General features: G+C 47.1%; 1 protein-coding gene across 1 annotated transcript in view; it reads right to left on the bottom strand.

Moving 5' to 3' along the window:
- Positions 1-26,832, bottom strand: part of VIPR1 (vasoactive intestinal peptide receptor 1) — a 179,386-nt gene that overhangs the window by 127,145 nt on the left and 25,409 nt on the right. Inside the window, exon 2 of the mRNA XM_075922882.2 lies at positions 4,422-4,518. Within this exon, the coding sequence (XP_075778997.1) occupies positions 4,422-4,518 (97 nt within the window). The remainder of the gene's footprint in view (positions 1-4,421; positions 4,519-26,832) is intronic.

Here is a 26,832-nt window from a genome sequence, read left to right as displayed (position 1 = left end):
CCTTAACAACCTTACTCTCATGCTTTTCTTTCTTTTATTCATAAACCTTTCAATTTTATATTCTAAAGGATTGGCTCAGCGTGCTCTTGCGGGTAAGATCAAAAGTGTAAATTGACTGGGGATTTGTGGCTGGTTCTTTGGGACTGGAAAGACCTGTTTGGGGTAGGTGAGATGGGGTTCTATAACCCCTTACCTGTGTGTTAGGCCCGGGGCTGATTGTGGCACAGGGAGAGCTGGGGTGTCTGAGGGGTTTTGCTTGTGAGGTTTCCTGCTGGTCGGATTGGCAGCTGAAGCGCTCGGTGTGACTGGTTTGTGACCTATATGGGAAGGGTCTCCAGTCAGGGGCTATAAGGAGCCCTGAGTTTGAGCAATTCGCCCTGAGTGGATGCCCTCAGCAGTGCCCAGATCCGGCTCAGTCCATCACAACACCTTTCAGCTGCAGCGTGGACATACCCCTAACGGAAACCGAATTGCTCTCTGTTTTCAGGGTGGTCTTTCCATTGGGAATACATTGGTGCTCTGCTCTGACCCATTCTGTACCTGTTCTGTGGAAACCTAGAGGATTTTTGCTGCCAGGCTGGACAATGAAACACCATCCCCCAGCACTGAAAATACATAGGTGGGAGCAATGTAAACAACCACTTGAATTCAACCACAACAGCCCTCTCTCCCCCCCAGCGTAATGATTGACCCGCCAAAGCCAGCAGCGCGTTAATGCAGCCCTTGTTGTTTTTTGGTGGAAAACTACTTGCACATCTAGAGGTAAGAGACAGTGATCAATACAAGTGCCAACGCGGGGTGTTCTTGATGAATCATTTGTCACTGGCTTAATCCAACAAGTCAAACAGATTAATCCCCTTTCATCAATACCATGGATAACGCCCCTCCCATCCCCTGTTATTTCCAGTCTCCCACTGATCCTGTGTGTTTTTAATTCCACTCATTTAATTAGAAAGGATAATAAATTAGCTGTTTAGCCACAGCAGATTTTCCTGCTGCCAACAGGATGCGGGGTGTGCTGAAGACAGATAACACACAAAGCCACTCATAAATCAATGGATTCTATTAAAGACAGCAAGGCGCTGTATTCGCTTTCATTCTCCCTTTCCCATGTGCCAGAATCCTGCTAGCTAAGGAGCCATCTGATGATGGGTTTAACAGAGATGTTATGTGCTAGGATTCTTTTTGGTGTGTGGCTGCTCTGTCTAGTTGAAATGGCAATCATTTTAATATCGGGGGGTGCTGTTAGACATAGTGGTTGCTGCTTTAGATTTCTCTCGCACAGTCCATTTTGGCGGTGTGACCGTCAGTTACATAATTGATGTGATAGCACCTGTCTAGGAGGGTAGCTTTTTTGCTCACTGCCTGCACACTAAGCCCTGAAGAGCCCCGAAGTGCACACACACAAGGAAAATGCAGGACAATGTAGCACTTTAAAGACTAACAAGATGGTTTAAAGTGGTCTTTAAAGTGCTACATTGTCCTGCATTTTGCTTCAGCTACCCCAGACTAACACGGCTACATCTCTACCACTACACACAAGGAAAGACATTTGACAGGGATACATAAACTGTATGGAAGCTCACGCTCACTTGCTGCTTGCTTAAATATTCAGTGGCACAGGAACAGGGATTAGGGTGGCTAGTAAATGCTTCCCCTACCAGGTGATAAAGGCATTCTCTTGCTGGCCCAATGACTAAAGTGGTTCATGTCAACTGGAACAGCTTTTACAGGAATAACTGGGAGCTTCCCTGCCCCCACCTCCAAGTAGACAATAGCCTGGTATGTAGGATACTTACCTACAATCTAGAACTGTGCTTCTCAACCAGGGGTATGCAGAGGCTTGTGAGGAGTTACCTCAGCCCATCTAGGGCTTGTCTACACTACAGAGGAAGATCAAATAAGATATGCAACTCCAGCTACGTTAATTACGTAGAGTCGCTGTATCTTAAATCATGGCTCTGTGCCGTCCATACAGCAGGAGGCCGACAGGAGCATACGCTTCTGTTGGCTTCCCTTACTCCTCACTAAAGGGGTACCACCAGACTGGAGCTGCCCTTAGTGTTCAGTGTTTGTGTCTGCTACATTGAACGCCAGAAGATCAACCTCTGGAGAGTTGATTTTCTGCACAGAATAGATACGCCCTTAGATCTTTACAACAGGCTACATAAAAGCACTAGCAAAGTCATTGCAAACTCAAATTTCATACAGACAATGGTGGGTTTATACTGCTCTCTAGATTATACACTGAAAGATAGAGTACAAGATTTCTACTCCAGTTGATTTATTTTACAATGATATGGTAAAAATGAGAAAGCAAGCCATTTTTTGGTACTCAAGTGCTGGGACACTTGTGTGTGTTGACTAGGGTTGCCAGGTGTCCGGTTTTGAACCAGACAGTCCAGTATTTGAGCTTTCTGTTCAGGAAACAAAGTGAGAAAATAGAAATGTCCAGTATTTTCTAAATAAGATGTAAAGTCGATTGTGATGTAATGTCAAGCGTGTCCGGTATTTTTGTTGAAACCGTTTGGCAACCCTAGTACTTATGTTTGATTTTGCCAGCAAGTAGTGCTTAAGTGAGGTGAAACTTGGGGTACGCCAAACAAATCAGATCCCTGCCAGGGGCACTGTCATCTGGGAAGTTTGAGAGCCCCTGGGAGAGCCAAGTTCAAATCCCTGCTCTCTAGTACAGACTCAAATCAACAGGTCCCAGGCCATAGCCACAGAGCCTTGAGGTTCCTCTCTAGCAGTGGTTTGTGACTCAAGTCCTACATTTCCTTCATTTTTATTACAAACACCTGGAACAATTGCTTTGACCTGGCCTGAAATGTTTTTCCATTTTTCAGACCAGACAGCAGATCAGCAAATCAGTTACTTGCCCACTCTCCTGCCATGCCAAGCAGGCATACTAGTATTCCACATGCACTCCCAACGCAGGCACGCTGTGTAGATGAAAACACTACATGCTGCACACACCCTGTGATCTCAGACGCTGTCCTAGCAGGGCGGCCATCAGAATTGCTGGGCCCTGGGGACAATGGGGGAGGGGGGGTGTTCCGCACTCCCGGAAAGGGTGTGGCCTCAGGCAGAAGGGGCGGGGCAGAGGCTGCTGGAGTTCGCCACCCCAGGCTCTGGGCAGCAGTGGCAGTAGCAGCGAGGAACTTCGGGCCCTTTTGAATTGCTGAGCTCGAGGGCAGTTGCTCGCTTTGCCCCCCACCTTCTCTGGTGGGTCTCGTTAATAACTACAGACACTGGTGTGGCCCATGGCTCAGTAGAGGCCTTATCTGCTCTGTGGTTTTCTAATGTTTCCAGTATTAGCGAAAACCTGAGCGGGTGTCGGCAGACTCCAAATTCATCCCTGAAGTCAATGGAGCGAGGCCCAGGATGACCCGGGCATGTGGTGTACATTTTTATATAGCAAATCAGTGTGCGGAATGTCACATTCTGGCGTTAGCCTCACGAAGGGCCAGGGCCAGACAGGGAGAGGCAGAAAGGAGTTTTTAGCAGGGACAGCAGAGTTTCAGGTGGCAGCCCCAGCGGCAAAGGAAGCCGTTGACACCCGGATGACTTCACAGGCTCCAACAGACACACCGCAAGAGGTGAATTCCATGCCAGGTACTCTTCTTTCCACTCCCCACCCTTCCACAATGATCCCATTGTTCATTGTGGGCATGCAGGGTGCTGCTCTTTTCATCGTGAGAACAGGTTTGGCGACTTGAGCGAGGCGCTCCAGGAAGACAAGTGAAGCCCACTGGACTAACGCCTGCTGCTTTAAGCAGCTAGCGTACTAGGGGAGGCCAATATACTCAAACTCCACACCACACCGTATTTCGGCATATTGGGGTGTGGCATTACTAGGAGCATTTCCAGCAGATCTAGGGAAGTGATTATTCCCCTTTATTTGGCACTGCTCAGGCTCCATCTGAAATATTGCATCCAGTTCTGGAGCCCCCAATACAGAAAAGATGAAAGTCCAGTGAAGGGTAACAGAAATGATTAGGGGGCTGGAGCACATGACTTATGAGGAACGGCTGAAGGATTTGGGCTTATTTAGTCTGCAGAAGAGAAGAGTGAGGGGGGATTTGAGAGCAGCCTTCAGCTACCTGAGGGGACAGTCCAAAGAGGATGGAGAGAGGCTGTTCTCAGTGGTGGCAGGTGGCAGAATGAGGAGCAATGGTCTCAAGTTGCAGTGAGGGAGGTCTAAATTGGAGATTAGGAAAAACGATGTCACTAGGAGGGTGATGAAGCACTGGAACAGGTTACCTAGGGAGGTGGTGGAATCTCCATCCCTAGAGGTTTTTAAGTCCCGGCTTGACAACCCTAGGATTCTATGAATGCAAGAGCTTTGGGCCTTCTATGTCTAGAGAGGAGCAGGGAACATGGACTCGGCAAGCTGGTCACTGCAAAGATCCACCCCTTACCTGTAGTCTGATTCTCCAGGCTGGTGTCCTCCAGACATTTCTCCCGCTCGTATTCGATCTCCAGCACGATGGAGCACTCAGGCGACATGCTTGATGCCTACAGAAATGGCAGAGAGAGAGAGAAACAAAGAGAGTTTGACCATTGACAGCACATTTACCGCTAAAGACATTCCTCAGAGCCAAGTCAAAAAGATCAGATTGAACCAAGTGATGAGAGTTTAGGAGAAATAGCCAAGTAACCGACGGGCCGTCAGAGGAATATGGCTCAGAACAGGCAGCTTTGCACCTGTCTGCCTTAAACAGGGCTAGCTGTCTGTTTAGGCGTCATTGATTGACAGCCCTCACGTTTCCCTGTTCACGGACTCTGGGCAGCATCTATACAGCAGCTAACACCTGCAACTAGTCAGAATCCTCTGACTTGGCCTGTTAGGTTATAAAATTGCTGTGTACAGGCTTGGGCTACACACCGAGCACTAGGCCTCACAGGATCCCAGAGCCCTCCGCCCAAATGGCCGCATAGCAATTTTTAGCCCCACAAGTCCAAGCTCCACTTGCCCGAGCCAGCTAACTTCCAACCAGCCCGCAGGTGTTTTCTTCCAGGGCAGGTGCAGCCTCAGAGCCCTACTCTACCCAACAATGGCGCTGAGGAGATTCCACTGGGAAATCACAAATTCAAGCTGAGCCTGTGCCTGCCACAACACTTTCTCCACGTTTACATAGCTCACTTAGGGAGCGGCAATTCACTGCCTCAGCTCCGCAGCTCAAGCATCCAAAAAAAAAATGGAAATTCCCACTATTAAGATGGTTCCAGCAGTTTTCACTTGGCCACTCTGAAAACCGTGATTTATATTTTAGGAGAGTCTAAAGGATCGGGTAAAGAATCACAGACCCTGAGCCCTGTATATTTCATAAGGTACAACAATAACAGCTAAATATATTGCATGAAGGCTTATATTTAACAAAGGAATAAGGAATTGGATACACACACACACACACACATGCACTCAGAGGTACATTGACATTACCAGCACTTTCTCAATTTAGGTGAAATCCCTAACTTTATTTAATTCTTCCTATTGCTGTAGCACCTACAGGTCTCAAAGGAGTCTCATTGTGCTAGGTGTTGTACCAACACATAAGAAAAGCCAGACTCGTGTACAGTCTACAATGGCAGAAAACAAATGGGTACAACACACGAGCCGGATAAAGCCCAGTGTGACAAAAAGAGGACGACCATAAACATGTGATGAACAGCAGCCCCTGCCCACTAGCTGCCTAGCTATTCCCAAGTGTTTTGTAGGCAAAAGGACAAAGGGGAGGATTGAAGGAAGGAAAAGCTGGGGAACGGCTGACCTCACAATTTGAATAACCCAATAATACTCTTTAAAAATATATAGTTTTATTTGTTTAAAAACAAAGATAAAATCTGGAGGACAAATTGTCTTATGATGTTTACTTGCTCCACTGGCAAAATCTGACATTTGTTTCCCCATATTACTGATTCCAATTGCAGTTTATAAATTGAGAGAGTTAGTGAATTCTTTGAACTAACATGTGGTCCTGGGAAATGCAGTTTGGAGTAAATTAATTAACACATCACTTGTCAGGCTAACTCCCCTTTTCTCCTCATTCTCTCATCCTCCCTCACCTGAACTGCTTTGTAATGTCCCCTCTTGGGCCTGGTTTACACTTTAGAGTTAGGCCAAGGTATGGTGGCTTATGTTGATCTACATAAGAATGGCCACACTGGGTCAGACCAAAGGTCCATCTAGCCCACTGTCCTGTCTGCCCACAGTGGCCAATGCCAAGTGCTCCAGAAGGAGTGACTAGAACAAGAAATCATCAAGTGATCCCTCCCATGTAACTCATTTCCAGCCTCTGGCAAACAGAGGCAAAGGATACCATTCCGACCCATCCTGGCCAATAAGTATTGATGGACCTAACCTCCATGAATTTATATCGTTCTTTTTTGAACTCTGTCCTGGTTTTCACAACATCCTCTGGCAAGGAGTTCCACAGGTTGACTGTGTGCTGCATGAAGAAATACTTCTTTTTGTTTGTTTTAAACTTGCTACCTATTCATTTAATTTGGTGACCCCTAGTTCTTATGTTATGGCTACAAGTAAATAACTTTTCATTATTTACTTTCTCCAAACTTGTCATGATTTTATAGACCTCTATAATATCCCCCCTTAATCTCCTCTCTTCGAAGATGAAAAGTCCTTTTAATCTCTTTTCATATGGCAGCCGTTCTAAATGCATTTACGGATCCAAGTCTGAAAATGTCCACCCTAACGTTTGGCTCACACTGAGGTAACTCACCTACTCCACCGACTTACTAACTCCACCGCCACGAGAGCCCTAGCACTTAAATCAATGTAGTTAGGCAAATGTGGTGTCAGTGTAGAAACTGCGCTGTTTAACACACTGTTGTGGGCTTTCAGAAGGTGTCCCACAAGGCTGCAGACTGGCAGTTGAATCCGTTAAATCCTCATGAGGATGCACATTGTTGATACAAGGAGCGTAGAGTGAATGTGTAAACCCAATTCAATTACTGCAGTGACTATGCATTGATGCAATTTAGGCTGACTTAGTTTTGTAGCATAGACTTGTCCATGGTCTACAATTCAAAATTAGATGGATCTAGCTACATCAGTCAGGGATGTAAAACAGTTTACCCCCAGAGCACCATAGTTAGGTTGACCTAATCTCTGGTGTAGATGCGGCTAAATCCATCAACCTAGCTACAACTTCTTGGAGACGTGGATTGACTTATAGCAATGGAAAACCCCCTTCTATCAACATAAGAAGCATTTGTAGTACAGCACTACAGTGTCACTGCTGCAACTCTGTAGCTATGTCAAAATAGTGGCTATCGTACAGATATACCACTATTTGGATAATTACTTTGGGGCAAGGAATGGCACTTGAGTCAAATTATTGAAACACTGTGTACATTTATGATGCTACTGCAGTGATTTTGTATCAACCCTAGCCTTTGCTGCCTGCAAGCTAGAGATCACAGTATTTAATTGTTGTGTTTTCTTTTTTCTTTATTGAAAACTGATATGCCTACCTAAATTTGTGGCTTGCATATTTACTTAGCATGCCATGACATTTCCCGTTGAATGAATATTTCATTTCCACTTGAAGAATTTAAGTCAATATGTACTTAGTATTCTAAAGACTATTGACAGAATTCGGCAAATATGTAAAAAGGGAGTTTTAAAGCAGGCTCTCTCTCAATCCTGTTCCGAGTGGCCAGCCATAACTTAAAAATATGATACAGAAGAGGCATATCTGGTGGTTTATGCACAGGCGTGAGAATCAGGTACTTTTTCCAGCTCTACCAGTGAGCTGCTGTACGATTTTAAACATGTCACTTAGACCCAGATTTTTAAAAGTATATAGATATTGCTGCAGTGTGTGGCAAAACCTAATTAGGAGCCTGAATTTCATTTCCAAAAGGGATTTAGGCATTTAGGGGATTAAATCCCCTTGATTTAAGATCTCAAGTGCTTAATTTCCATTTAAAAATGACATTTAGACTCTGCAAATTCCTAAATACCATTAAAAATTGGGCTTTAGAGACCAATCCAGTACTCCACAAGGTCAGGATAACTATTCCTGTTACATAGATATTCAGGCCTGCCTGTAAAAGCCTATACTTTAAGAATTTAGGTGTGTTCCTACCATTTTACTAGTTACAGGGGTATAAGAACAAAGGATCAATATCAGAGTCTATCTGTCTGAGGCCTTGTTCTTTAGCTAGGAAAATACATTCCAAGCCAGTCACTGATACAAAGGTTGATAAGCTTTCGGTCTTCTCTCCCCATCTCTCTATTGTTTATTTAATTATCCCCTGTGTAATTAATTTTGCTGGGTGTTTACCAATTAAGGTGGTGGGCCATAATTGGTGAGATAATCATGAGACATTGTGTTAGGATTGGTTAGTTAAATGTCAGTAGAATGATTGGTTAAGATATACCTGAAAATATTACTATAGACATTGGGGACAAACAGAAAGAGGGTGGGAAAAACCAGGGAGAGAACCAAAGGGAAAAAGGAAAGGAAACTGGACTTATGCTTGCTGGAAGCTCACCGCCAATAAACATTGGCTTGTGTGTGTCTCTGGACTTTGGGAATTGCTGTTCTCTGTTCCCGTGAGAAGGACTAGGGAAGAGAGAGGGTGAAGGGATGTGATCTCTACCAGTTCCCATTGTCTTCCAGCCTTTTCCTAGCTCTCCACTCAGTCTTCCCTGTGGGTATGTCTACACTACCACCCTAGTTCGAACTAGGGTGGTTAATGTAGGCAACCGAAGTTGCAAATGAAGCCACTTGAATTTGAATTTCCCGGGCTTCATTTGCATCTTGCTGGGCGCCACCATTTTTAAATCCCTGCTAGTTCGGACTCCGTGCCCGCGGCTATACGTGGCACGGAGTAGGTAGTTCAGATTAGGCTTTCTATTCCAAACTACCGTTACTCCTTGTGGAACAAGGTGTACCAGTAGTTCGGAATAGGAAGCCTAATCCAAACTACCTACTCCATGCCACGTGTAGCTGCGGGCACGGAGTCTGAACTAGCGGGGATTTAAAAATGGCGGTGCCCAGCAAGTTGCAAATGAAGCCCGGGAAATTCAAATCCCAGGCTTCATTTGCAACTTCGGTTGCCTACATTAACCACCCTAGTTCAAACTAGGGTGGTAGTGTAGACATACCCTAGCTGTATAGCACCAGTCATACTACGGACCTTGTAAGGTCAGGCTCGGTGGTTAGTCAAACGAAAGGCTACAGCAAGGAGCAGATGGCGCAGGGGATGAGTCAATGGCTGTTCAGCCTTTCGTCTCACACATCCGCGGAGCACTACGTTAAGCGAGCCGGGAGCGAAAGCTGCTGCCAAGGAAGGGATGCTCAGTGGCAAATAGCACTGGGTTCTCGCCCACCATTTCCCAATGGACTGGACTTCCCATCTCCAGTGTCACTGCTCCAACAATTGGCAGGCAGACCAAGCTTTGAGAGGAGCTGAAGGCAGGCCCTCCAGGAGAGGTTTGAAACCCGTGGGCGGGGCGACGGGGTGGGACACTGATGGCTTCCAGAAGCGCTCCCATGCGGTGGATATACAGTGCGCTTCGGAGTTGTCATTCTGGGACCTTGCACTGAGACAGGGAGCACCCCAAGAGAGGAGCTGGTTAACTAGGGATCTGGGCAGTCAGCATTCTGCATCATGGGCAGGGGGCACTCCAGCCAGGCTGGAGCAGCCTTCACCCATGGGGGGAGGAGGGGAAGGAGCAGCAGCTGCTCTAGCTTGGCCACGGTGGGTGAGTGTGCTGGAGCAACGCCCCAGGCCAACCCTGTTTAATCAGTTAATAGGTTAAACATACCTTTTAACTGGTTAACTAATTAAACGGGATTGCGCATCCCTCACGACTGTGTTGTGCAGGGGTGTGGATGCCCCCTGAGCCTTGCAGTTACATTGACATGAATTTGTTGCATCACCAGGAGGGAGGGATAACTCTGTGGTTTGAGCATGAGCCTACTAAGCCCAGGGTTGTGAGTTCAATTCTTGAGGGGGTCATTTAGGGGTCTAAGGCAAATCTCTCAGAGATGGTACTTGGGCCTGCTGTGAGGGCAAGGGAGTGGACTTGATAACCTCTCAAGGTCCCTTCCTGCTCTATTAGATAGACCTATTTGCTGTTAAAGAATAAACCACTTTCTTGGATAAATCCAGCATGGACTCGCTCAGGGTTATGCATATGCTGGAGCCAAAAGCTGTAAGGTGACCAAGCTAGTGCCTTAGAAATACGAGAGCAGCCGCAGCAGCATGGCCGGTGGGAACGGTACTATCTCATCTGAAGCCTTTGGGATGTACCTTGCCTCCTGCCTCTCGGGCTGCATGTGCTGCTGCAGCTGTCCTGCTCCTTTTGAGCACACTAGCTCCATCAGAGCTTGCCTGGGTGTGTCTGCCCAAGCTGGAAATTGCACCTTCCAGCTCCAGACAACTCACAGCTCACTGTTGTCCCTTCTCAGCACTTGTGTGCGGTCTCATGTAAAACCTGGGATGGATTCTTTGCGGACTGCTTCTCCTGCAGCCACTGCAAAGTCCTGAGCAGGAAAGCAGAGGGGAACTTACTGAGTTCCTGTGGCTCAGAATCCAGCTTTCGCTGCAGTGCAGTCAATGTAAAATCATGCCATGACGGCAGCTCTGTGTGATGAGGGTATTCCTTCCTTTTAGGTCCCATCAGCTGTCAGGAGATTATTGTGCAGGCTGCTGCTTGCGGCAGGAAAAAGAAAACCACTTCTATATGTGCTTGCAATTAAATACACCCGCAGGATTGTCATGGGAAACCAGTGAGACATGCAGTGATGTGGCTTGGGGTCTGCTACAGAGGGAAGGGGGAAAAAAAAAGTAAATCTGAAAAAAAAAAAACTGAAAATATCAGCCTGCATCCCTCCTGCCTTCAAGTCCTGTTTGGCTACCTATTGCCACTGTCACAATGTGAGGGCTGCTGGTTTTCTCGGTAAGCATCATCCGAGTGATCCTCTTATAGATCTTAACAATGGAATAGGAAGATTGCATTAAAAAGATAAGAGAGTCAGAAGCCTCAGAACAGTTCCAATGTCACGTTGTGATCAGCCATTCTGTCTGCGGAGGGAGGACTCTCTGGACAGTTTCACATTCAGAGTGAGGAGGAATCCACCATTTCACAGGCAACTTTTCGTATGGAGTTCTCTGGCTACCAATCTAGTCAATAGCTGTAACCCACAGAACAATGTATACACCTGTTGGGAGCTGTGGGCTGAAATAATACAGGGGTCCAAAGCCCATTGAGACCAGTGAGTTTTAGATCAGACACTTAGCAATGGGGGGAAGGGGGGGAGTCCCCATTGCTATATAAAAGGGATAGCTCAGTGGATCTATGCTGACCTACAGCAAGGAAAATCCAGACCTAGATTTCCTTCGAGCCTGTCCATACCGCTTTATCATTCCTCGCTTACAAACGTGCTCCAAAGTTCAGTTTTACTCTACAAACTTCTGCCTTAGCCAGATCTTGTTCTGTGCAAGAGCAGGAGTGTCAAGAAGGGGGTCCCAGTGGATGGGCCCCCACACAAAGATACTTTCCCCTGGATGGACACCTTTGCCGAGGATCAGTAGCAACAATAACACGGCCCATTCTAATGCCCCTGAAAGCTTTCGGTGGCTTAATAAAAATAAACTTAAAATACAACAAATGGTCTGGTAGCACTTTCTAGACTAACAAAACATGTCGATGGGATCATGAGCTTTCGTGGGCCCTGCCCACTTCTTCAGATGACCGGAGTTTGGAGTTTAGGATGCACAGACCCAAAATAAATAGGAGAGAAAGGAGAGGAGGGGGAGGAAAAAAAGGAAGGGAGCGGGAAACAAGGAGCAGAGAGTATGGAAAATCAAAGGGAAAAACAGGAAGGCAGAGTAAGCACCTGAAGATTGGGTAGTTAAAAGGAAGCAGATAAGAATCAAAGTCAATAGATAGTACTCTTCCTAACACAGGAATCTACACCAACAGCTCTGCCTGTGACAAAACCTAGCTGTGGGCGCTCTGCTAATTAGCTGGGCAACATTGGACTCTTTCCTCAGCAGCTGCACCAGCACACAGCTTACAGGGACCAGGGGCCAGAATGGAGCTCATCTCCTTTGACACCGAGAACAGACACTTTTCCTGCTAATCTACACACTTGCTGAATAGAGGTAGCTTGCCCCGAATAACCTGCAGCTTTGAGGAATGCAACATCCTTGTGTAACTGCCACCAAGGTGGATTTGAACCTGAGACCTTGGGAGCTGACTATAGGAGCCTCTACCCTCTTAGCTAAAAGCCAGCTGGCTCCCAGCCCATGCTGTAGAGGTCTCTTGATCTTAACTATTGCTGTGGTCTAGGTGCCACTTGCATTGCTCAGTAACCACACTAGGTGTGTGGGTTACACTTGCACCATCCCTTACTCAACTGGGAGTTCACGGAAACTAGTACAGAGCATTCTGCAAAGTGGTCAGAGAACCAAACCAAGGGGAAGTGGGGTGACTATGGTGTTTCACTCATCAGCTGCAGGTATGCACAAACTCTGCTCTGAGCTGCCAGGTGGAGTCAAACACTGGGAGGCGCTGTCCCCCGGGGGCTGCCAAAAATGTTCCTGCTAAGATTTTCCAACCATGAGTGGAGCGACTTTTGGCTTGTACACCCAAAAGTGGTGCCTCGCAACATTTGTGAACGCTTGCAAATGTGGCCAAGACTTCCATCGCAGGAAGGATACTGGGACTCAATATTCCCATCCCGTCCTCCAGCAACAACATTAGATTGCCTCTTGATAAAGCAAGCCTGCGATGCAAGCCAAGGACCTGACTGTGCATTTTCCACTGAAATGACCTGCAAAGTGACCTGTGGTCATTTGTGCCTTTCCCCTTTAAAAAGTAACATTTCCAAACTCAGGCACCTGCCCGGCGCAATCCATAAATGAAGCTAATTTGAAATAGCTTCAAATTATTTGAAAAGATTTGACTCAAAAGATGCAATTAACTCCAAAAGAGAGGCCAAGACACACAAAGCTGTTGGCAAGAGATAAGGTACACTTGATACATTCTTATTCTGCCACCAGAAAAAAAAAAAAGAATCGCCTCTTTCTTTTTAACGGAACAAAACTTGCTTAATCTACATGGCTACGTGACTCCATTATTAACTGACGATTCCTCTTTTGTTTCTTTATAAAGCAGCAAAACTCTTTAGAAAGGCAAGTCAGAGCCCAAATAATCTCCCAGTCTCTTCTTTCAAAGCAATGCCACGGCACTCAAAAAGTTCCCAGATTTTCTATATTTAAAACTGGAATTCATAGAATTGCTTAGCATCAGGCTTCGTGTGAAATGATTCTGACTCCTTTTGAAGACCAAAAGTGGCATCTTTAAGGGACCAGACTCATGTTTCGAGCTACCTGTTAGGCAATTTATGGTACGATAGCCACGGAGAATGTATGCTGCAGTCATAATTCAAAGCCCACAAAAAAGATTTTGGTTGCACTCAGAAAAAAATCTTTGCCTAGGAGAGTACATGCTGGATTTTGATTGGGGGTGGACAGACTTGCTAGAGGTGGGGGGGGGGGGAGGAGAGGGGGCGGGTCTGCCCCACAGGCTGTTGTAGACTTTGAACACTATCTTTGTTTTCATTTGGATTCAGCTCTTCGCTTCAGTCATAATCTGAGACACTAGTGAATCCACCCGATGGACAGTGGAGCCCTTTAGCGAATCTCAGCAGAGTGCGTATATCGGAGAAGTTAACCAAGCCCGAGGAGAAAGGGGTGGGGATTTGCTAGCTGCATTTAATGACTGAGAATGGAGGCTTTAGGAAGGTTGAATTTATTGGAAGAGAACCGCAAACTGCATCTTAAATCAACCCCCAGCCACTGATTTTCCAGGGGGCTGTTGTGAGACAGGATTTGTGTATGTGTTCCAGCTGCTTAACTGTCTTCATAAAAATACTTTCCATCACAGCTGCAGGGTTCTGAGCTGACCGACATAGAGGAATTTAAAGTTAGAGGTTAAGCAGGTTGTTACACAATATTCCTTGCAACACCCTATGCCGTACACCCTGCTGAGACCAGGAAGGCATAAAGCTTAACCCACCGGGAGGAGCACTGGCAATTGGCTAGCAGCTGGAGGGCCACACCTGATTTGAAGCAGCCTGCTAAAACCACTCGCATCTTTATAGCCACCTGGGAAGGCTCCAGATCCCAGAATGCAATGCTCTCGCAGGCAGTCCTGCACCATAATTCCAGTCACCTCACTTGGAAGCCGAGATGGAATGATCAATGGGACATCAGATCGAACTAGGACATCGCATGTGAGAAATGGCACTGTCCGTGGGCCCCTACCTTTGTGCTAAATATCAGAGCAGCCACTGCTTGCAAGGTAGATTTCCATGCATGGTGCTTGACCTAAGCCCAGTAGGCGAAATTCGGACACCACTGATGTCAATGGGAATTTAACCAAATATTTCACCACTCAACTTCTTGTGTGGCACAAGCAATGTCTGTTTCCAGCGGGTTTCCACAGAGATTAGCATTTTTTTAATCAATGAGTTGGAGGAAAAACATAAAATCATCACTAACCAAGTGTGCAGATCAGGAGCGGACGGGCAATCAAAATAGGCCTGGGAACAGCCCTTCCTATGATGTCACCCCTGCGTGCCCCTCAAGCTCCGCCCCCTTTCCCTGTGTCACGTCTGGCACACAGTACAAGTGGCAGTTCAGGCTCCGTGCACCACAAAGGTGGCCCGTCACGGGTGGATACGAGGGCCCACCGGGAAATTCCCAGTATCCCGCTGGGCCAGTCCGCCTCTGGTGCAGATGACACAAGTTTGCGGGAGGGGTAAATGAGGAGGAGGCGGCTAGGTCATGCATACGGAGTAATGGGGACTGCTTGGAAAACTGAGCACATGCAAACAATATGTGTTTTAATACAGCTCAAAGCAACTGTATGCATCTGGGAACAAAGGGTGCAGGCTATACATATCTGGTGGGACACACTATCCTGGGAAACAGAGTTTCTGAAAAAACTTTGAGGGGCTATGGTGGGTTATGAACCAAAGATGTCGCAGTGTGACATAAGAACCTAAGAATGATCAGGGATTCAGACTCAACCACCCTTCTCACCCACTATCCTGTCTTCTGACAGTGGATGGTGCCAAATGCTTCAGAAGGAATGAACAGAACAGGGCCATTATCAAATGACCAATCCCTGTCATCCAGTGCTAGTCTCAGGTACTCAAATGTTAAGGGGACCCCAGTGGATGGGGCTGTATCCCTGACCCTATTGGCAAATGGCCATTGATGGTCTATCCGCCACAACCCTATCTAATTCATTTTTTAGCCCACTGATATTTTGGGCCTTCACAAGATCCTCCGGCAATGAGTTCCAAAGGTTGGTTGTGCATGGTGTGAAGAAGTGCTTCCCTTTGTGTGTTTTACAGCCTTTGTCATACTGACCAAATGACCATCCCATCCCTTATGTGCCTTCCTTAAGTTGTTTCTTTGAGCACCACTGAACTTTAAGACAAAGTCTCCATTGAGGTGTCCGCAGTACCCGTCAAGACCTTTTCTGAGGGGTTACCGTTGGGAACCCAGCAAAGCACACCAGTAGTTCCAAGGTGCAGTAACGTGGCATTTGTCCACGATGGATTTCTTCGGCCACCATGATGCTCATTCAGAGCCCACGCTCCACCCTGCGACACAAGGTCCACACAGCTATTTTTCCTCACAGCAGTGCAAGCCTGAGCGTGTTGACCCAACCTAGGAAACTCTCTGCTGTAGACTGTGTAGACATAGCCTTTCAAGTTCCTCACAGTTCCTACGTGCTATTTTATCTAGCATTCTTGTAGCCCTGTTGGTCCCAGGGTATTAGAGAGACAAGACAGATGAAGTCATATCTTTCATTGGATCAACTTTTGTTGGAGACACACATAGGCACCGACTTCTCCTCTGGCCACCCGGTGATAGACTCCTTCCCCTGCACCTTCACTCCTCCCCTTTCCCCAAGTCTCCACCTTACCTCTTCCTGTCTCTGCTCTGCCCCATCCCCTCTCCAAAGCCCCTGCCTGCTCCTGTGAGTGTGCAGCATCATTGCTCCTTCCTCTTCCTCCTGGAGGGTCCCAAATGCCACAAAAAAGCTGTTTTGCTGTGAGTGGGAGGGCAGAGAGGGAGCTGGGATATCGGAGTACCCGCTAATTTCCCCCCCATAGAGGGTGTGCCTATGGTGCGAGACACAAACTTTCAAACTCACAGAGCTCTTCTTCAAATGTACCCAGCATGTTAGAGCTGGAACAGTGACACAAAGTGGAACCAATTTTTTAGCATAAGTAGTGAGCACATATTTCAAGAGGCCTTTCAAGGTGAGGGGGTCATTAACACTCTTCCAATCATGGGAAGGGGGAATGAAAGACACAGGGAGGGGAGAACGAGAGGTTGGTAGTGGGTGACAGATTGCTGTAATAAGCCATACTTGCAGTATTTCCATTAGTCCACCATTGTCAGGGTGTGTCTAGACTGGCAAGATTCTGCGCAAAAGCGGCCATGTTTGCACAAAATCTTGCCGCCTGTCTACACTGGCCGCAAGTATTTGCACAAGAACACTGACTTTGTACTGTACAAAACCAGTGGTTCTTGCGCAAATATTCCGATGCTCCCGCTCAGGGATAAGCCCTTTTGTGCAAGTATTCTTGCGCAAGAGGGCCAGTGTAGACAGCCAAGTTAATTTCTTGCACAAGAAAGCCCTATGGCTAAAATGGCCATCGGAGCTTTCATACGCAAGAAAGCGTCTACCCTAGCACGGATGTTTTTGCGCAAAAGCAAATCTTTTGCACAAAGGCACATGCCAGTCTAGACGCACTCTTGTGCAAATACTTTTAACGGAAAACCTTTTCCATTAAAAGTATTTGCACAAAATCATGCCAGTCTAGACGCAGCCTTAGTGTCTAGCAAAGGGGTGAATTTAAGCCCTTAGGCTCATCCTTTTGAAGATGTAGAATCATAAAACATTAGAACTGGAAGGGACCTTGAAAGATCATCAAGTCTAATCCCCTACACCCATGACTGGACCAAGTACAATCCCTGACAGATTTGCCCCCTCAAGGATTGAACTCACAACCTTCAGTTTAGGAGGCTAATGCTCAAACAACTGAGCTCTCTTTCCCCCTATGTTGTATATGTTTCCTTGGAGGATGAGGACTGAGAGGTCAACCACAGAGTGTCACATTATGAAAAGTGTTCACAACTGGTCACAGCATTTTCCTGTGAGAGTTCATTCAAGCATGTAGTGATTGGTTGCACCCACACAGTTGTTCGTGGGACATTTATGTCACTGTATGTGGTACACCAGATGGATAGGATCCTTCAAATTTGAAAGATGTGGTGGAGGTTGGTCGCTGTAGCAGTGGAGATAGGTCTGCAGATTTTACATCTTTTGTTCTGGCGTCACTTTGATCAGGAGTGACTTTGAGTTGGCATGTCCTGGTCTATGGAGAGCTTGGTCTTTCATGGAGTGTCCTTGTTTTTGAGTGTGTTAACATGTATGTCCTGGAGTTTGTCCTCAGAGCATGTTCCGTGGTATCAGCATTCCTTTCAAAAGACATGCCTCAGAGCTTATATTCATAACTGCTCAAAAATAAAAATCATGGAGTGACCAGAGGCAGTGGAGTTATGGCTTATTACAACCATCTATAACCCACTAACCACTCCCCGAATCAACTTTCTCCCCTCGCATCCCTTCCTTTCCTTGCATGACTAAAATGGTCCCTTGAAATATACGTTCATTACTTCTGCTAAACAATCCTTGTATTTAACAGCGACACTCTCAATACATTTCCCACACCGGAAGACCTCCCTGTAAGCTTGAAAACTTGTCGTCCTCACCAGCAGTAGTCGGTCCAATAAAAGATATTTTCTTACCCACTGTGTCTCTCCGTATAATTTTGTCTCATCTGCCAATGTTGCTGTCTCGCTGCTCAGCCCTATTTTCCACATCATTAACAAGTAGTTTAAACATTAGCTACCATGCAGAACCCTGGGGCTTCCCTCTAGTAACCTTGACCGAGCTGGAAAGCAAGCAACTGGTCCTACTCTTGCCTTTTACTAATCCATGATGATATTTGACCTACTACCTCAGGGCACTTTAGACCTTTATCTGTCGGATAAGCTTTTTGAAATCAATTTTTCTATCTTCTCCTGAAGACCTCTAGAGACCGAGCACTCATTAGAACCTCATTGATGGACAGGAACCTGGATGGAATTAGAGGGAAGAGAGCTACCTAATGAACCTACTTTCTGCAGTTCCAGGATGTGTTGGCAGTCTCTAATGCAATTACTGACCACAACTAATGCAGTTCAGTTTAGGAGGCAGGACAGAAGTCACAACCCGAGGAGTTCCGGCTGCATGCCATTATGAAGCTGAAAGGTGCAATACTAGAAACTCAGTATCAAGCCATTCTAATGCAGAGGAAAGATAAGAGCAGCCACCCAAGGCCAATATGGCTGCCCAAGGAACTTTTTAGCTCTCTAAAAACCAAAAGGGAAATGGAAGGAGGGGCATGTCACCAAGGAAGCATCCATGGGAACAGCCTGAGCATGTAGGCACCACATTAAGTAAGGCAAGGCAAAGAAAGAGTTACATCTGAAAGAGAAGAGAGGTGTTTGACGGGGATGTGATAGTGGCCCTCAAACACTAGAAAGGCTGCCTTAAGTTATGGAGTTGCCAGGTGTCTGGTTTTCTACCGGACAGTCCGGTATTTGCACCATCTGTCCAGTAGAAAAATTCAGAAAATACCAGACGTGCAATGTCTGGTATTTTCTGAATTCCCGGCTAGGCACCGGACGGAAGCCTGGCGGGGGCGGGGGCAGGGGAGCGACTGGGAGGCAGGGCCGCACACAAAAGCCAGATGGGGTGGGGTAGGGGCCCGGACTCCTAGACACTCCCCCCACCCGGCTTCTGCACATGACCAGAGGCTCCCAGTGCCAATCGCAGCCCCGCTTCCCAGCTGGGAACCTCTGGTTGCATGCAGAAGCCAGGCGGGGGGAGTGACTCCCAGCCCCTCCTCTGCCCCCGCCCGGCTTCTGCTCACAACTAGAGGGAGTGCCTGCTGGGGGCACGGCATGAAGGACTCCAGCTGTGGCCAGTGGCTGCACCCCCCCCACCAGGTCTGCTCCCGCCCCCCTTCCTCCGGGCCCCCTCTCCTTCCGTCCAGCCCCGCGGTCCCCGACCCCTCCCCCAGCTCTGCTTCCTGTCCCCCTCTCCTCCCGTCTAGCCCCGTGGCCCCAGGACACCTCCCACCCCAAATCTGCTTCCCCCCCCCACGATCAAGTGTGTCCAGTTTTTTGGCGGGGTCTACGTGGCAACCCTACTTAAGAAAGATGGAGAAAAGTTGTTCTTTCTTGCCACAAAGGGCAGGACAAGAGGCATTGGGTTCAAACCACACTACAGCAGAGCAGATTTAGATTAAATCTCAGGAAAAATGTCCTAATGTAAGAACAGTAGAACAATTGAACAGATGCCTAGCGAGACTGTGGAATGGTGGATTCTCCTTCACTGGATTTTTTTTTTTTTTTAAAAGGAGGTTGGTTTAGACACAAAAAAGTGTGTGTGTGTGTGTGTGTGTGTGTGTGTGTGTGTGTGTGTGTGTGGACTAGGTCAGTGATTCTCAGCCAGGGGAATGTGTATCTCTGGGAATACACAGAGGCCTTCCAGGGGATATACCAACTCACCTTGATATTGGCCTAGTTTTACAACAGGCTACATAAAAGCCCTAGCAAAGTCAATAGAAACTAAAATTTCACACAGACAATGGCTTGTTTATATGACTGTATAGTATGTACAGTACACTGTATAGTATATACGACACACTGAAATGTAAGTACAACATTTATATTCCAATTGATTTATTGTATAATTATATGGGAAAAATGAGAATGTCAGCAATTTTTCAGTAGCAGTGTGCTGGAATAGGTTTCTATTTTTATGTCTGATTTTGCAAGCAAGTCGCTATTAAGTGAGGTGGAATTTGGAGGCACACAAGACAAATCAGACTCCTGCCAACGGCTCATTAGTCTGGGTAGGTTGAAAGCCACAGGACTAGATGACTTTTGTGGCCTCTTCTTACCATGTGGTTTAATGATTCTGTGGTTCAGGGAAAGAGCAACCACTGATTCACCCACAGTAGATTCGTTACGCATGCCGTTTCTGCTTCTATTATCCAGGACTCTTCAGCTGATTTCCCATAATGCATACAGAAGTGTTTAGGGATCGGTCCCATCCTGATTCAGGGGCACTGAATTCCTGTAGTTTGAATCCCTGTTTGGGATTGGGTGTCACAAGGAGAGGAACAATAAGATGCCGGAGGAGTAATATATGAGAGTTGGCTTGAACAAAGAAACCAATCTAATTCTATGGAGGTACGTGGAAAGCCAACACATAGGCAAAGAGCATTTTCAGATGGGATCTGATACGAGGGGCAGGTGAATGGGACATCAGACAGAAGAATCTACAGGGGTGGGAAGATGAGAATACTAAGGAAATGAAAGAGTCGTACATGCTAGTATCACCAGTGCCCACTACTCAAGGTTAATGACCAGAGGAAACGAGAAAGAGCAAGGAAGTCAAGAACCTTGTGTGACTCTATCGAGTAAGGTCTTGGCAAAATGAAGTCACTGCATGGTGGTGATGGAGAAGATGAGCTGTGACCAAAGGGGACTGGGTACCATGTAAAAATACTTTAATAGGGTCCTTCTAAAAGTATATAATGCTCCACAATCAAACCCTGTAAACCAAGAGTTAGACAAGTGCTGCATCCCTAAGGATTACCTTTGAAGCTCTTCGGTCCAGCCAGGGAACCTGGTCATTCTTCTAATGTCATTTCTGTTCCATACACAGATGATGGCTAATAAAGCCAAAGGCCTTGAAGAACATCCAGAAGCCATTGACTACGTATGGAAGTGAACTGATGCATGGCAGGCACATGGTGCTCAGGCTAATTGGGAGTGACAGAAATTAGAATGTAACTAAGAGTAACTAATTTAGCCTCCAGCTCCCCTGTGAGGAAGGGAAATAGGACTCACATATCTCTAAGGCCTTGTCTACACTAACCCCACCGTCGACCTATGGCAAATAGCGTAGCTGAAGTTGACGTAGTTACCGCCGTGTTTTGAGTGTGGTAACGTCAGCGGGGGCTGCTCTCCCATGGATGCCGGCTACTCTTCTTGTCCTGGTGGAGTACTGGCATTGATGGGAGAGTGCTTGGAAATTGATTTAGCATGCCTGAGCAGGCGCGATGAATCAATGGCCGGTGAATTGTTTGCTGCAGCAGCGATCCCCGGCGTAGTGGAGACAAGCCCTCAGGAACTGCTGCTGAATGCGGGGGGGGAAGAGGGGGGAAGGGAGGGATGTGTCAGGCTAGCATCTTCACTGCTGCCTTATGAACTACTCGGCATAGGGACAAACTGACGTTATCAGGTGGCCTGACTCGTGCATCAGTTTAGTAGGCTGCTGATTGCCTCCCAGATGTCCAGAGTTAAAAACAAATATGAAGTAAAGGCGTTGCCTGACTTTCAGAAGCTCCAGCAGCAGAGGGAGTGGCTTGACTCGTTCTGAGCCTCCTCTAAGTAGCTCTCACATAAGACTTTTACTTTCTTATCTTCATTGAATTATAGTTGCACACACTTTGCCTTCCTGTCACTTCTGAGGTCTGATCTCAGCCCATGTGTTGAGAAACACTTTTAAATCACGTTACAGCATGACTGGCTTTCCTTATATAGTTGCCAGTCTCCGACCACACAGTCCAAAGCACTTGTCCAGGTTGGCATATGTCTGGAGGAAACGCAAATAAATAAAACTCAGGTCATCTGAAGAAGTGGGCTGTGCCCACGAAAGCTCATGATACCATTTACATGTTTTAGCAACTGAGCTGTTGTCAGGGACATAGCAACTGGTGCTCCCAAGTCTGTAAAGTGCTACCAGACCATTTGTTGTTTTTTAAATGTATCCTGTACGGACTAACTCGGCTACCCCCTGAAGCTTTCAAATAAAGGAGAACGCCAGGAACTCGAAGCTAAGGAAATGACGACATGAATGATGCTCACACATTGCACCTTATGGTCCTTATTGTTTGACTAACGTCTTTACATAAACAGCGACCGGCTGTACCAGGAAACATAAGCCTGCAAGGCAGAACAAAGAGTTCAAACTTTAAAATACTCCAGAGCAACTGACAGAGCAAGAGAGAAATAACGTTACCTCGACTTTGTTAGGTGCTACTGGTGTTGCCAACTCTTGAATGCAGCATACCTAGCAATGCTTGGTGCTTTCCCTAAAGCACCAGCATCTGGAATCCTGGGATTATGTGGAAACCAAAGGTTTCATTAAAAAAAAAAGTTAACAGCCCTTCTGGTTGTGGAGAAAAAGCTTGATTGAACTTTTATAACACAGCCTAAGACAAAAAAGCAACTAAAAAGAACCTACATGTATATTTTAAAAATGTTGCTTTTTTAAATAAACGACTCAAGATTTTTGCACACTTGTGCCTTGCTCAGCTGTAACTTTCTTAGCTATATTTCAATCGCACCCAATCAGGATGGGGGCCTGTTGTGCTAGGTGCTGTACAAACACATACAGACACTGGGGCACAATTGGCAAGGCACAAAAAGCAGCCAGACATGCACTTCTCATGGAAAGACATGGAACCCGTTTATACTTTTGCCATCACAACATCCTACTGCAATGAGTTCCACAGGTTAGCTGGGGAAAAGCACATTCCCTTGCTTGCATTAAACTTGCTGCTTATTCATTTATTTGGGTGATCTCTAGCATCCGTAGTGCGGGAAAGGGTAAATAACACTCGTGTGCGCTTCTCCCCATCGTTCATGGGAAGTGGAAGCCTCTCCCTGCTCCCAGAGCTGAGCGCCACGCAGAGGGAGCAGCCTGCAGTTTCAAGCTGTCGGGGGGGAGGGGGGAGGAGGAGGAGTGCAGCCTGTGGGGTGCTACAGGGCTGCTGGTGAGGAGACACTTAGGTAAACGCCTGCCAGACAGAGCCTTCCTTTGGCACCCCAGCCCCTTCCACACCCCAACTCCCTTCCCCAGGACACCATCCAAATCCTCTTCATCTCCCTGCCCCAGATTACAACTCCCTTCCAGACCCTGCACCCCCTCCTGAACCCCTTTCCCAGGCCAGAATCCTCTCCTGCACCCATACCCCCTCCCAAACCCTGCACCTCAATCCCCTCGCCCAGGTCACAGACCCCCTCCTTCACCCAGACCTCACACCCTCTCCTGCACCCCAGACCCTTATCCTGTGCACCCTTCTTTACCCACCCTCCATCCTAGACCCACCCCCTGCACTCCCACAGAAAAGTGCAGCCCTTGACCACTTTCCAAAAATCTTGGAGTGACCCCTCCCCCACCAAAAACTATTGCCCACCCCTGGACTAGACATACCCTAAATCTCCGGACACATTTTTTGGGGTGAAACCTATTTAGCAAATTAGCTTCAAATTCAAGAACAGTTTTGGGTTGATCAAAATCGAATTTCTCCGACAATAAGCTGTTCACCACAACCTATTTTTCTCCAGTGCTAGTTAACAGGTCTTTTCTTCTGTATAGCCTATGAGTATATGGTGTTGAAACAATTCAGAATGCAGAAGAATGGAGTCCCCAAAGTAACCTCAATTATTCTAGCATTTATTAATTATCATTGTAACCATTTATCAGGTACCCACTACCACAGTAATGGATGATGGTGGGCGTAGTCCCTTTCCAACGGTCAACTCCCTTGAGTGCTACGTCTTGCTCAGAGGATTTGAGTCCTTTCCTGTAAGTGTCACCTCACCTGCCACCCGATGCATACTGTGATTAAGAGTTAACAGTACTGACGAATAAGGATAGAACACTAACTAGCACTCAACTCGGTCTTTAAGCGTGGGCTGCTAAATGCTCATAGTAAATCCAGAGTTAAGACGTGTTTCTGTTGCCCACAGTGCTCAGGAACAATCAAGAGAGCAGTGTTACTGAAAGGAAGAGGAAGTGGCTTCCCCAAGAGCTGACATTTCTGTTTATATAATTATTCTGCCTCTTTTTCCAGTTCCTAATTCTCAGAACGAAAAAAATTGAGACACATGCAAAAACCAACCGATTGCAAGGGGTGGGGAGAGGCAGGTAAGAGGGGTGATTTAAGAGACTGGAAAGGAAAAGGTGTAGCAGGGTCTAGAAACAACATGATCATTCATAGGACTATCAAGCGTGCTGTGTCAACATCGGAGGGCATCCACATATAGACCATCGGTCTGGTGCCGAAGCTGCTGGATGTGGAACGCCCGTGAATTTGCTCTTGATCAGACCCCGTCGGAACAAGAACCATTGTGAGAACAGGGCCTGTCATTTTTTTGCTTGCTTGGGAGCTGCCTGTGAAAAGTAGGTCAAGTTAGTTTCAATAATGCATGTGACAAACAAGTGCAGATGAACCAGACGGAGAAAGGGAATTAGTCCAAATGAAAGAGAACTACCGATGTGGCTCAAGGACGGCGTTGAGACTGGACTCAATAAATGGGAAAACATGGGGACGAAGTTAGCGGGGAGAACCTATCTACACCATTGCTGTTTCACATGCGTTTCTTCTGTCGCACCCAGATCTTTAGAAACCCGTCGAATCTGGCCAGAATGAACAAGGTGATCTACAGCAGTGATAGGCAGACCTCAATGGTTCAGGAGCCAAGTTAGTGATGAACATGACCCAAAAAACCCCACAGTGGTGTGAACTCATTTTTGATTTACTAGAGTTCACTGTATTCTGATTTAAACAGTAGGACAATGGATATATTTGATTATATATTCTTTTATATGTGATTATATATTATTTATTATATGCTAGCAGGTTTAACCAGTATTGCCCAAGGGGGCTGGCAGTGTAGGGGTGCGAGAGTCACAGCAGGGCCATAGGGATGTGGGGGGGGGGGGCTCAGGGCAGGAGGCTGGAGGATTGGGAGTGCAGGAGTAAGGGTGGGGGAGGTTGAGAAGGGGCTCAGGACAGGAGGTGAGGATGTGAAGGGGTGCGAGAGTGAAGGTTAGGCGAGGGAGGAGCTCAGGGAAGGGGAAGGGGGTAGCTGCTGGCTTCCCCGGGGGGCATCCTGCCCTCCAGCTTGTCCATGTTAGCCAGTGGGGGCTCCCTTCCCCCACTCAGGGGTTCCACCCTTCTAGGGTGGAGGGGGGTGCTCTCCTTCCTCTCTGCCCGCTCCATGTATGGGGGGCAGTCAGGGCTGTCTCCCAGACAGGGGGACTGACTTACCTGGACTGGTGGCGAGCAAGATGGCAAGCCATAGCCCTGCTGGCCACTCCCCTGGTGGTACGGCTACCCCCACACTGCAGGACAGCTGCCCCCCCTAGTGGTGACTGAGTATAGAATTCCACTGAACAGCCCCTCCCTTTCCAAATTGTGGAAAACAGTCCCATTCCTGGCACTTCCCATTTTCCTAGCATATCCGGCCTCTGACCTTGCTTTAAGTTAGGAGAAGAGGAAGCTGCCCACCAAATGTGGTGGTCCTAGATATTACCGTTTAGAGGGAGTTCATGAGCAAACAGAATCACAGCCAGACAGATGCATGTTTCTAAAATATAAGTGATTATTATTATAGAATAATCTATGGGGAGATTATTCAGACAGCAAAATGACTGACAAAGTCTTATTTCATTAACTACAATTGATTAATTACACAGCAAAAGCCTCCTGATTGCTTAACAACTTAGACTAGCGAATGATTTAATCAAGCAGTACTTGAATACCCTGGGCTGCGAAGAGCTGGAGGCAACACATGAAAGGGCCACTTCGATTTGCAAACCACAGCCTGCGTATCACTAGTCTACACAAAGCCACAGAACTTCAGGGTCCTGGCTTTTTATGGGCTAACAAGAGACGCTTGGCTGAACCCGCCATACAATGTGAAAAATGCAACTCACGAAGGAGAGCAGAGACGGACGGGCACCCTACTGCGGGATTCAAATGGCACTGGACTAAGAGCCATTGGAATGGCAAGATTATCCCTTTTCGGATGTGGACAGAAAGATTTGCTTCTTCTGTGGCATCAGATTTAAATCCAGCTAAATGGCTTTTTAATTAAACTTGTACCTCGCATCTAGGAATAACAACACTAATGGATTACAAGGGAAATGTGCTAATCTCTGGCATCCTGGTCCTAATTCCCCAGCCAGACTGCATGCCAACCCATCCTCCTAAAACACGCCTTAACCCTTAGTAGGGCCCTCACCATCAGTTCCTCTGATTACGAGCTGGGAAAAGCAGCTGAGACCTTGTAGGCCTGGGGATCCTACTGAAGCACTCCTGTGTGGAGCCAGCTCTGGCTGCCACCCTCTCTCGTCAAACCTTTGTATTGGCCTCTGTGAAATAAATCCCTGGAGTCCCATTCTAATGGGCCAGTGAACGTCTCTCCTCCACGTACCGTGAGCCAAGTCACGGCCAGGCTAAGTGATGCCAGGGTAGGCAGAGATCAAGGACTTAAGGGACTGACTCATGGCCCCTCCAGGTCAAAGCGTAGGCAAAGTGGGGAGAGGATATGGGGAGGCTCCCATCCCCTTTGCTGTACTTGTGCATGGTAGGGATGTTAAAATGCATTTAACTAGCTAACAATGTAACAGCTGAAATTTACAGCGGTGACAGGCGCAGCAGAACCCAGTGCGCGGCGGGAGCCGGCTTTTAAACCAGCGCCCATTGCACACCACCTGCTGCCCCATGATGCTGCCTCTGTATCAGAAGCAGCAGTGCAGGGAGGCAGCTGGATCCCCAGAACCTGGTGCGTGCTGGCTCACACCCAGTACCCTGCTCCCAGGTAGTTGGCTGCTGCCCTGCC

Source organism: Pelodiscus sinensis, chromosome 2, assembly GCF_052426305.1.
Source record: "Pelodiscus sinensis isolate ZL-2025 chromosome 2, ASM5242630v1, whole genome shotgun sequence".
Classification (NCBI taxonomy): domain Eukaryota; kingdom Metazoa; phylum Chordata; order Testudines; family Trionychidae; genus Pelodiscus; species Pelodiscus sinensis.
This window is presented reverse-complemented; position numbering and strand designations above follow the sequence as displayed.